At 35.9% G+C, this 13,449-nt stretch overlaps 1 protein-coding gene across 1 annotated transcript in view; it reads right to left on the reverse strand.

The window, feature by feature from the left end:
• Positions 1 to 13,097, reverse strand: part of LOC143213700 (uncharacterized) — a 30,547-nt gene extending 17,450 nt beyond the window's left edge. Inside the window, exon 1 of the mRNA XM_076433787.1 lies at positions 12,622 to 13,097. Coding sequence (XP_076289902.1) covers positions 12,622 to 12,688 — 67 coding nt within the window. The 5' untranslated portion in view covers positions 12,689 to 13,097. The remainder of the gene's footprint in view (positions 1 to 12,621) is intronic.
• Between the last annotated feature and the right edge of the window lie 352 nt (positions 13,098 to 13,449).

Here is a 13,449-nt window from a genome sequence, read left to right on the forward strand (position 1 = left end):
GAAGAATGATAGCTAGTGAGGTTGCCTGACTCTTTGTATGGTTATACTACTGCTTGGCTCTTTGGCCGTGGACACAGTTACCACAAAAGTTAGGTAAAATCAAAGCAAATTATGACTAGATAATAATAATAATTTGATCATCCACTGTATAATTGAATTATACGCATTCGTGTCCCATCAATATACAATAATTACGCAATTAATATGTATACACAAAGTGACTTTCCAATATCCTGCAGTAACTTTTAATATTTTAAAATTGTGATATGAATATTTCTTAATTGTTAGACTGCGGATCTTTGTGCATTTATGAAAATATTGGTTGGGCAAATTGTCAGGTTTAAACGCATTAAATGGGGAATATAAGTATATTAATACAACAACATATTGGAAACATATATCGAAACTAAGTGAACAGCCACGCATGCATAAACATAACAAGAAGTACGAAACATAAAAATTCATAGCAACGTAATTCAAATCTAAACACGCATTGATTCTGATTCAGGTGAATACTCAACACAAATTATCAAACCGTAAAAGATTTAAAAAATTTAAGAGTGTTGCGATGTTGTGATTAATGTAACAAAGTCGTTAAGAGATGAAATCGATTTTTATTTTATTCCTGCTGCTCACGATCAATGCAGAATATTTCTATTTTGCATAAAAATCTCCAGTCTGTTAATTACAAATGCTTTTTCTTTCTATTAATCTTTAATTTGACAATTTTTAAAATACTACCGAGCTTTGCGTAACAGGTTCAAGTGTCTCGTTAGGGGAAATTTGTAATCTAATTTCAAAAACATGATCGCCGTGCCTTGAGGACATCCAATAATGAAACTCGAGAGACTTCAACACAGGATGCACAAATAAAACACGAAGAGTTCACATCAGAGTTAGTAAAAACTTTTCATAAAGCTCCGCCTCGAGAAGATTTAAATAGAGGTAGAAAGAGAAGAAAGTCGACCATGTACATACACTGACACTTGTGGGAAAGAAAAGTCAGAGTAGAATATGCAGGAAAACAGATGAGAAAAAGTGAACAGAGAGGCGTGCAACCCAAATTTAAAAGGAAGAAATTGTAAAAATAATAAGAGCAGAAGAAGGAATGAAGAATACAATGATGAAGAAGAGTATTGCTACCTTGTACGTTTGAATTCATATTGTTCCGAGCTAAATGAAAAATGGATGCGGTATAAAGAGTCCAACAAATGGACACAGGAAGAATGCACTGAACAACGTGATTTATAGGGTTGTCGCAATTGTGAAACCGAATCATCTGTAACCAAAAAAGTGTATTGTCTAAAGAATTGAAACTATATTTTTGAATTTATATGAATTATATATTAGATGATTGCATAAGTTCGTGTCCGATTTGAAAATAAAATTCAATGGTTAAATTTTAAAGAATACAATTTTATTAATCGATTATACATATAGTCACCATTCTTTTCTAATTGTAGAAAATTTAACCATTTTTTAATTTTAATTTAACCAATCTTTAACCAAATTCTTAAAATTTAACCATTGAATTTTATTTTCAAATCGGGCGCGAACTTATGCAATCATCTTATTAGATTATTATTATACATCATTTAAAAGAATCTAATTGCACCATTAAAATGCTGCTGTGCATTAAACATGCTTGAACTTTTGGAAAGCTCAATTTAATTTCACTTACGATATTAATGTATGAATGTGTACCTAGAATGTCTGTAAACAATGATCTATATTTAGATGATAAAAATGAGTAACGACATAATTCAAGGCACAAAGGGTTAAAATTACGACGTGAATTGTGTGGTACATCCAGTATGCCTATCTAGTGCCCAGTCAAATATTTGTCTAATGATGACCGTGCAAACCTGCCGTAACATGTTATGTAGTTGCCTGTCACATAGAAACCAATAATTAAAATGTATTCATGAATCATAACCAGGTAAATCATGGAGGTAATGTGCAAAGTGCAAGATCATAGCACATTAAACATCATAGAACTACCAGTGGAGCTAAAGATATCTCTTGATTAGGGGTTATTTTAAAAATATTGGTAAATTTTGTTGGTAAGTTATTGATAAAGAATAACGATGACCTTGAAAAAACTATGAAAAAATAACCGGACAAAAAAGAATTGTTCTTCTATGATATTCCTCCTTCGATACCATTTAAATTATGCCATAAATATTCTTCTCGTGCCATTAAAAATAAAGGAGATATTTAGGTGGCCTCCTTCAGCTGAGACACCCAGTATAGTAAACTAAGAATGTGTTTCTTACTATTTTACACATTTTATCTCATTTGATAAAATGTCGTTTTAATTGTTTAAAATATTTTTCCCTTAAATAAAACACAAAAACTGACCCTCTTTCAATTTTTTCATCCCAATAAAAAAAAATCATGCAGTGAAGGGTTAAAAAAGTTATCGTCTCTCTTTAGAGCGTTCGAATATTAATTCGAGTAACTGTACATAGTTTACTTAAAGACTGATATCAACGAACAAAATTTCAAAATCTAACAACAATCGTAAGTATGAGTTTTGCCCACAGCAGTGTGCACTGTGGCAGTGGGTTGGAGGAGGTCCTTGGGTAGTCGTTCTGGTGTTAAATTCCCGACGGAAATCGCATTGCTCGCTAATTCCTCGCGCACGAATTAGTGTCAAATAGGAAATATAACGTGAAATGTCTGAAGTGTCACGATATGGGCAACTCGCCGTCACACGATGCCGCGCCGGGGCTTTGCACGGAGCCTTGCTGCATCCAGGCTAGGATTCAAGACGTGGAGGGACAGAAAGAGAGCGCGCGAGAAAAAGCGAGAGAGAGAGATAGAGCTACGGGAATGACGCGTGGGAAAGAGAAGAGGAAAATTCCTCGGGCTCTTTTCAATTTCACTTTATACCTCGGAACCAACCACCGCCGCGCCCGTCCCGTTTCCACGTCCTTCTGCTGCTTGGCAGAGGCTCTTGCGGCCTGGCAGAACGGCTTTCAAAGATAACGAGAGATTTTTCCACCTCGGTTCGGCGAGAAGGACATTTAAATTCGCGCTAATAACCGGCGAAGGTCGAAAGTCGGTTGATACCGCAACATACACACACACACACACGCATACGTACACTACCGACACTCTTCAGATGTCTCGCGGAGGTTTTCGTTCGTGGCCCAGTTACGACGGAGAAAGCATCTCGCGCCCCTAGAACTGTTTGCAACTTTTCGTGTTCCTTCGCCTCGGATCCAGCTTTGTTCCTGACGCCGTTAATTCCATTGTTACCACGGCGACACACGGCTCCGGCGTGACGGCCGCGTCGCTGTGCCCATTGTAACCGTTTTTTTTCGAAGGAAACGAGGCACAGTATGTTAAAACGCGGCCAAAAGTCGAATTTTCAGAACCGAAATCAAAGAAATGCAGCTGTGCGTTAACGTTAAACTTGCCATGTGGGGTCAAATGACCCATTCTAGATTTTTCATTTGACAATTATTGGGATTGTATAGGTGTTTCCATGGGAAATAGTAAAAATCGCACAATATAAATAAATTGAATCTTGTTGTTTTTATAATACCATACACAGTCACTTTTGATGGTCGGTAGATTTAATCCGTATGAATCAGTTATGGTCCGAACCAAAGGAAATTAGAAATCTTGATTACTCACAAAATGACGATATTTTGAAACTAAATCGTCGATTTTTTAATATTTTTTTTTTATACTTTAAGAACTTAATCTTACGAATTCAGACAAATTATTTTGAAAAATCACTTATTACATCTTTTTAACAAAGTTAATTAGCAGACTACGGATTTGATAAATTCATGATAAGAATGTCTAGCTAAAATACTGTGAAGACGTTAGAAGAAATGAAGAACGTTCACTTTTCTTTGCAATTTAGTAAAGTTACTGAAACAGAAAATTTTCTTTTCAACGTTTTTTACAATTGATGTAGATCATTTTAATTGTTCGCATAAAGATCCGCAGACTCTTTTATTAGATCATGGCTGACACGTTTCTACAGCGTTCATTAAACTCATTAATTCATTAAATCATTTATTACATTTTTTTAACGTAATTAATCAGTAGACCATGAATTTGATGAATTTATGATAACAATGTCTAGCTAAAATACTGTGAAGACATTAAAAACAGTCAAATTAATTTTATGCACTTCGTTGTTTAAAATCATAGTAGAATGCATAATTTTCAGAGAATCTCTGTGACTTTCTTCTGCTAAACTGTTTTAATTAATCATTCAAAAGTGGGTACGTTGTATTTCATAAAACTTTCGAACACGAAATGTAAGCAACGAAACAAATGCTGGTAGCGAACGTATTAAGAACGTTCACATTTTTCTACACAACGTTTTTTACAATTGATGTAGTCTTTCTTATTAGCTCATAGCCGACACGTTTCTACAGAGGATATTTCCTGAAAATTTTAACGAAGTTTGTAGCCCAGTGTCGGAACGAATTTGTTTCTACACGTAATATTAATATTAAAATGAATTTTACGCTAACCGTCCGCGAGACGATCTACCCTAAAATATGGTAACTCTAGACCTGACGTACGTCATTAGTCATTAAGGATGTCTACCACAATCGCTCGAGACTGATGGCATTTGGGGGGCTCGTAGCGAACTGGACAGCTATTATGGCTGTCAGTGTATCTCGGGTCTCTTCTTTGGAGAAGCGCGTCGTAACGAGCCAGCGTGGAATACGAGGATCGATGAAAGAGAAAGGTTAACGCGGATAAGTAACGATTCATTAGGTAATAAAGAATCACACAGAATAAAACTCTCATGCGATTAGACCGGGCACAAAGAGGAAATCCTGCTGTTTCCTTTCAATTTCACTCCGCTCGGCATCCGCCGGGGACTCTCAAAGACGCTTATCCGAGATAACGAAGAGACACTCTTTGTTCCGCTCGAAGGAAAAGGATTCAAATTTACGCTAATAACTTCTCGCTGGCACAGTAAGAGGGAATCGACGGGAGAAAGTGAAAACGAGGATCTCTTCGCGAGAGAGGGAAGAATTGACCGCTTCTAATATTATTAAACCCATATATTTAATTGTACACAGGGTGATCGGTAACTGGTGGCACGAGTAGAATTTTTTCATTCGAAAATACAGTTCGCGTGCTGAGCACTTGTAGCAAGTAGAATCGGCATTTTTACGATAACAAAGTTTCATAGGAAAAAATTTGGTGTACATTTTCGACTCATCTTTTACACTCCGCGACAAAACGATAAGACACCTCTAGATTTCTGATGTTTCTCAATACCAATAATGTGTACAAAGATTTTGTATATACATAGATCTGTATAGAGTATCCTCTGTTTAGTAACATACGAAGTAACTCCTATTCTTTACGTTGTGTCTTAGGGGAGTGATATCTGTTCACATGAAAAACCGTTGCGTCAAAACGTTAAGACACGGTGAAGAAGAATAGTGATTTAATTACACTGCCCAACACCAAATTTGATCCACAATTACTGTTGGATGGTTCTTATAGAGTTTTCTGCGCTGATTCCGAATCTGTCCTTAATTTTTCTCCTAGGCGCACAGTTTTCGAGAAACATGACTTTGAAATAAAAACGTATATACTTTTTTTTAAAAAAAAGACGTGTCTTTTCCTAAAGATATTAATCCTTAGCACTCGTTTGGCGACTCTGAAGCGCCACTAAAAATTGCTGTACCATTATTCAAAATATTGTTTAGATTATTAAACATGTCGGTATCTAATCAATTACTAAACATTTAGGTATTGTACGAGGTATTTATACCAATTTCATATACATAAAAAGATCATAGGGAATGCAAATATTCTGATCGAAATATTCGAGTGCAAAGGATCATCATGCAGAATAAAAATTGTCTGCATCAATCGCACGAAACAGGAGTTAGATAAAAATATATATTTCCTGCCATAATAATTTCAATAAATTTAACGTAGTATTGCAATATCGATGAATTCTTCTATTGCTTTAAATTTCACATTTCACCGACAAATTTCAATCAGAAATGCATAAAATTCTGTTAATTAGTAATACAAAGGCTCTGATCGAAACAGTTATGAATACACGAAAAATGCATTTATAATCCGCAGGAATATTTCGAAATATACGAAATGCATAATTGAATGGAACTTAATATATCACTTGTTTTATCGGAATGGTTACCGAGTTGAAAATGATTTTGAGTTTCAAGTTACGATTCTACAAAACTGTCGTCACACGAGACTTCTATGTACAATATGTATCGATTCCGCATCGGTTTTGTAACAGTTATACAGGATGTTTCGTCTAAAACAGGACACCTAAATATCTCTTCAGGTTATTGTGTTGCAAAAAATATTTGTTACGTAATGTGCATATCATCAATGGACCAAATATCTGGCATGAATATTTTTCTCCAAAGGTCATTTTTTTCGGAGTTATCAAGGTCATCGATGTTTTTTGATACATAACTACATTTTTATTTTATTGCATCGGGTAACTGATCGAAAAATACATTCAGATAACATGACCTTGAGCCTGATCTGAAGGTAAAACTTTAATTTTCGAAGATCAAGGTAATTTCAAGGTCATGTTATTGATCATGTCGTCTTAATACGGGCTATAATACTGTTAAGTCAAAAATACCAAGTGCCATTTTTAAAAATATGGAGGTGGCCTTGACAATACTGAAAAAGAAAAAAATTTCGAACTTTTTTTTATTGCAATGTATAGCCAATCGAAAACTGATCAACTTATGTTTAAAATATTTTTCTGTTAAATTATTGCAAGTACTTGAAAAATCTGAAAACTGTTAATTGGGACACCTTGTATATCGGTTCTGCACTGGTTCGGCGTCAGTAATAAATCAAGAATGCATCGATATCCGTTTTGTTAATTTTAAGCTCAGTCAGCATTTGTCTTCGGGTCGAATTTAAAACATTTGCGAAAAATGTACTTTGTTTCGCGCGGGTGGAATCGAACCGGAAGATAGCTTGATAGAATCGCTACAATAACAATCCCGCAACCGTAACCGTAACCTGAACCGATATAAACCAGAGCTTTTCTCATCGGTACCTGTTACGGTATCGTTGCGATTCTTTTTCAGTTAGTACCTCCGTACGGTTCATAACTGTTATTTTTATCCATTTTAACCCGTACTTATGCCACAAATGTTTGATCGAAATAGTCTCTGTTCACTCGAGAACAATATCAGACAATTAATGGATTTCAGTCTTTGAATATTTCAAACGAAGATTTAAAAATATCGGCAACAACACACGATACTTTTATTCAACACGCTCATTGTCCCGGGCTTTAGCATTCCGTGGAATATTCAAATGTTCAGTTGAAATGTCTATTTTCATCAGCATTAATTACTTGTCACCATTTTTCTACTACATCTTTTTTCATCGACTGATATACGTTCCCGTTTGTTAATTTATTTTCATGTAGCGTATGTTTTAAATAAAAATTACTCGATACGGACGCGCGGGAGAGTGAATCGCATATGATGCACGGGACATTGAACGCGTTAATTGAAGTTTTTATATGAAGATTGGAAAGTATTATATTTATAATAATTGGATCTTTAAAATAAAAATTTATAAATATTGGTTACAACACGCGATACTTATATTCACTGAAGCTGTTATATCAAAATTGAAGAATATTTATAATTGTTTGGTTAATACTAAAATCAACGAATTGTTCAAAAAGATTTGCTTCTGATTATTTCTTTCACGATTACTAAAATGATGAAAATGTTTCCATGAACAATTCCAGAGTGTACTTTTTTTTATTGAATTACAAATGATGATAAAAATTGTAGGAAATTTTAACAAACGCAATTTTGTTGTTATTATTATAAAGTAATGTTAATAATGACCCAGGGACATGATCAGTTTTATTAATAACAAACAGATATAACGTAAATATATTTTTCTGTAAAGTTTCCCAGTACAATTCTTATTATCTTGACTCCCTTCGCTTTATAATAACTTGGTACATACGTTTACCAAGCGCGAATTCGAAACTTCTGAGAGCAACTGTGAATAAATAGTGGAAGGGAAAGCAGCAACGGTGCTAAGCGTTTACAGACTGTTCAACTCGCCAAATTGCGTTAACAATCACGACGAGACTGCGGATCTTTATGCAAATTCGTATTTCCACAACTATTTTACGGAAAACAGACTAAGGAAGAAATTTCTACTAGAAGATTTCCTAACATCTGACGAATATAGCTGTACCATTATGTTTTAATATTTAATGTTCAGTATTAATGTTTAATTCCACCTCGAAACGAATGTTAATATAGTAGACAAGGAATACACAAGTGATATAAAATGTAAGAGATTTAATTAGTATCCAGGGAAGTATAATATTGATAATTTAATAATAATAGAAACTATAAAATGTGTTAAATAATTTATTTTCAAACGTTGCACTTAGTAAATAGCAACGAAACTGCAGATTTTATACATTCATAATAAAACAGAGTGGTGGACGACAAAATACATTTTCATCAGTTTAAATAACGAATTAATATAAACTAGATTATCATTTTTATGATAAGAACAACATTTACATAACAAGGATAAAAGTGAAATTGTTGGAGCGCAATGTTCGCTAGTCTTCTGCTAAAAAATTGTACTCCCTCTGTCCCATAACAATAGTAACAAGTGAATATTTAAAGGGGGAATTATTGGCGGATGCAGTTGAGAGTTATGTTGCAGCACAAAATTGCGAAGCCTACAATCAAAATCAATGTTTCATGACATCTGTCATTTGTTTCGACACATCTTTCAATTTTTAAGTTAACCTAATTATTACGAATTACAACTATTTCTCTAATTTCATCCGCTGATCGAAATCAATTGTTTTATTTCAGTTGAATATCAACACATTGTAAAAGCAATGAAGAACGATGGTTAAAACAATAATTTTAAGCTCACGCATATAGGGAAAGCAAAGCTTCGCAGCGAAGGGATCCCACCTACAAGTTTAAAATACAGTAACGAAATTATTGAAAAATCCAGAAACTATCTGAACACTCAAAATAAAAATTAGGAGTAAAATATTTCATTTATCGTTTAATGTAATCTAGTTTCTTGATAATAAAAATGTTGCGTTCTATATTTATTTCCTTTTGCTACTATTATTATGGGACAAATTCAATTCATCAACTGCTACAATTATTATGGGACAGATGGAGTATCATTTAACTTGACCCATAGCCAAGTCACGGCAAAATAGATACCGCGCAAATGATTTCATGGTTCTTGTCGTCAGAAGAAGCTTCCATCAGGAAAATTTATGATAAGCCTCAGGATTCGCCCAGCAGAAATCCACGAAAGAGCAGGGATTCCTTTCCTCGATTCGCCGTGTCCATGAAAAATAAAGAAATTTCAACGCGTGTCAGAGAAGAATGGCTCCGCAGGACGCGAAGCGATATCTTTTCCCGATGTTCGTCCTGGTCTACAACGGTAACCGCTATTCGAGGGAAGAATTCTTTGCGTTACAGCTGGAAATGTACCGTGCCGGAGAACTAAGCACCTTATCTACGATGCACAGACGGCCGCGTGGATTTCGCCGAGGACGACTCACGTGAGAGACGAAAAACGTTGTGTCTGCCATGAGAACTCGTATCCCCCTGCATTGCCTACTTTTATTAATGCTGTCGCCTTAAATAATGCATGCCACTTCGCAGCGAATGCTGCTGAATAATAACGATAAGCACGGCTAACTTCGATTGTTCCGCAGAATCCTTATTAAGGCGGTAGACTCATTTCCAGGATTACAAGAGAGAGAGGGTGCGGATTCGGCTTCTCATTTCTCGATAATAAAACACGGGGTTTTTCACTAGTCAAAAACGCTAGACAAAAGATCGATCTAACTACCGGATGAGTCAAAATTACTTGCTCCTGATTTCTTTTATTAGAAATATGAAAATTATAAATGTTTTTCTGAGAAATTTTGTTAGTCAACTTCTCTATTGAAGTAAGGTGGAGTGGGGTATACAATGGGGTATGAATAATGCAAATTACGCTTCGTAAACGAAAAAATAGGACTTTTGAGGGAGATAGCGTCCTAGATCGATCTTCTATCTAGCGTTTTCGACTACTGAAAAACCGCGTGTTTGTATTATCGAAAAATGAGAAGGCGAATCCCGCACCCTTGCAATGCTGGAAAAAGGAGTCTACCCCCTGATTAATCTTCAACATTACAAAAAGAAAAACGACCCATGTGACTACATATTACGAAATTATAATAAAAATAACAAGATTAAATTTATTTATATTTTGCGCGATTTTTACTATGATATGTACACTGGAGTCAAAAAATATATTCCATAAATTCCCATGAAAACACCTTTACAATTTCAATAATTGTATCAAATAAAAAATCTAAAATGGGTCATTTGACTCCTCGTGGTACGTTTAGCGTTAATCTTCAACATTACAAAAACAAAAACTTAATTAAACGCGGCAACATTATTATTTTTATTGTGCTACACATTCCCGACCCATACTACTATTACGAGATTATTAACCCATTGCATCCGGAGCAATTTTAAGTTGAAAATGAAACATTTCTACCGACCAAGAATATTTCCATTCCCTATGATTTTCGAAATTTTATGGATATAAAATTGGTATAATACCGAATACAATACCTAAATGTTTAGTAATTGATTAGATACTGACATATTTAATAATGTAAACAATATTTTGAATAATGGTACAGCAATTTTAGGTGGCGCCTTAGAGTCACCATTCGAGAGCTAAGGGTTAATACAGTAATGCCTCGATTTGTGTGAAAGAGATGCGCACGATATTCGCGAAAAAATTCCCAGTATCCCTGTGATATAGCGGTGAGACGATAGACTATACTTTGTCCAACGAGACGAAAACGTAAACATAGCCGCTCGAGTGCGACAGAGTTGATTTTACCCTTCTCAGTTGGGCAGCAAACGACGCACGCTGGTACTATACAGCCTCGTCTTGTTGGACAAGGTATAAAATTCTATGATAAAATTTTCTTAGTTTGAACTATTTCATGTGAAATATGTTTAGAAAATATTTGTAATATTTTTCGGATTAAGACGACGCCCAAATTTGGATTATATTTATACTTTAATCCTCGATATAGAGTGAAACCTCGATTAATAATATAATACAAATTTAAAATAATACAGAAATAACACAAACGGTTTATACAAATGATTTATTTCTAAATTCGCAAATTGTAGACTCAAACAATTCATTCTTTAATTGTTTCAGTAGCAAAAGCACAAAACCTGTACGAAATAATAAAGTTCCGAATAAATCTGTCAGCTGAAAAGAATAAAAATGAATAACACGAGGCACATATGTGCACATGGAGACTTGAAAAGGTTAATCCTGCAGTCTCCCGTTTAATTAGTTTGTTTTTTATATAGTCGGACATGTTATGAATCCCTTAATACCGGTGGTTTAGTAGGGTTATATATACTGACGGCTAAAAAGTCACCCTGTTAACAGGTTGATTTATTACTGATTTTTCACGATTCGGGGGAAAGGAACATTTCCGTCTCGCAATTTTCCAATTTCCCGTCACGTATTCAGCGAACGCGTTGCTTGAAGACCATCATTCGATATGATTTTTCCATTTTATGCAATGTAGCTTCGCAAAGAATGCATTAACGTGACCGTAATAAATTCTTCAAAATGCTCAACCCCCATATCGATCCAATTACCGGTAAATATCTAACTGGATAATTTCACGATCATAATTTTTCAAAAAAGACACCATTCGCTGATAAAATTTCTTCGCAGCAAATTGCTCTATGATAAATACAATTAAATTTACGATATATTTCAAATATAATTACGTAATATTTAGATGTTAAAATAGGCGATCCGTGCAATGTTAAATTATCACTATTTTCTGGTCTTTAAATTTTTTCTTCCACATCTCCTTTTGCATTTAATTTATTACAATATGTTGTCCGTTTAACAAGGTACACTTGCATAAATTGCCCACTTCACGTTACAACAATCAATGTTTAAATAACAGACCATCCATACTGAATTCTTAATATTCTTTCCCGAAGTATTGACAATTGCAACTTGCAAATACATATTTAGCAATACAATGAATAACATTATCCGTCATGTGCGCAATAAATCTATGCTTCGCATTACGGCTCTAATAATTGGATCACTGTATATATTCATTATTATATTACTGTACAATGAAATATTTATCAGCTGCCTCCCAGCGAGAGAGCAGGTATCATTTCAACAACAAATCCATACCACATCTACCACAAAAAGGCCTCGCTCCAAATCACCTGCGTTAATTATTCCCTCGCATTTAAATCTTCCATTTCGAGGTTACTAAAACGCGGCGTTATTATTTGTCAAATAGAAACCGAGGAACAATAAGAGTGCATGAAATTGTGTGGCGGCGGTGTTGACACTGTTTGCGGCGAAAACAAAAGCCTGACCATCAAAGCAGCAAAGATGGTGGTGTTGCTATTGCAGAATTATTAATGGCTGTGATAAGGCTTCGAAGTGGCGAACCGAGAGACAAAAAGAGACAGATGGATACATGGGCAGAGAGAGAGAGAGAGAGAGAGAAAAACATTCATCAGGACTCACCAGCACGAGTACCAGCGACGTGACACTGCAGCCAGGCGATGATGGCGAACAACGACGAACTTCTCATGGTTTTTTCGCCGTTCGAACAGTTGGCAACCCCGTTGGCGAAAACCGAACCGATTCACGATCAAGACGCACGTGCGAACGACCCACAATTATTGCGACCACTGTCCTCGGCCTGCAAGAGGACCGACACCGGTGTGTCTGGTTCCACGAAGACTTTTACTTTCGTTGTTGTAATGGTGAACGTCCATAGAGCGGCGACGGAACACGACGGGTCCTGTAAAACTCAAGTGAATTCCGGTTGAGAGTTCATGGTCGGCGGAGAACGGACAATTACACCGTTCCGCCTACAGCCCCTGATAACGACTGAACACGGCTCGTCGGGAGAACACCCTCGCGAAATCCTCCCGCGAAACTCCGGCTGTGCGCGCGCGCGAACCTTCGGCCAATCGGCGCCACCGTGCAACCACCCTTAACCTGTTAAACGAGCGATAATCATGGAAACCCCTGTAAACATGATCAAAGATGAATAGAAATGTGTTCCGATCCGACTTATCACTTAATAGATTCGGCCACATTCGAACTTATGGTAGCGTTGATGTAATCCGGGAAGGATTTCGATGGCCTGATGGCGATAGGTGATCATCAGAGTGATCTCGGAGGGTGGAACGTAGGTGAACGCGAAAAAGCGGATGTACATGAAGAAGCCTCGCAAAACCGGAAGAGCAGTCGTACAATATATCACTGTGTATTGTGTGCGTGCATAGGAGGGAGAAGAAAGGGTGAAGGTTTCGAATCCTTTCGATTTGACTTCCAGAGTTGAGG

This window comes from Lasioglossum baleicum, chromosome 11 (assembly GCF_051020765.1).
Source record: "Lasioglossum baleicum chromosome 11, iyLasBale1, whole genome shotgun sequence".
NCBI lineage: Eukaryota > Metazoa > Arthropoda > Insecta > Hymenoptera > Halictidae > Lasioglossum > Lasioglossum baleicum.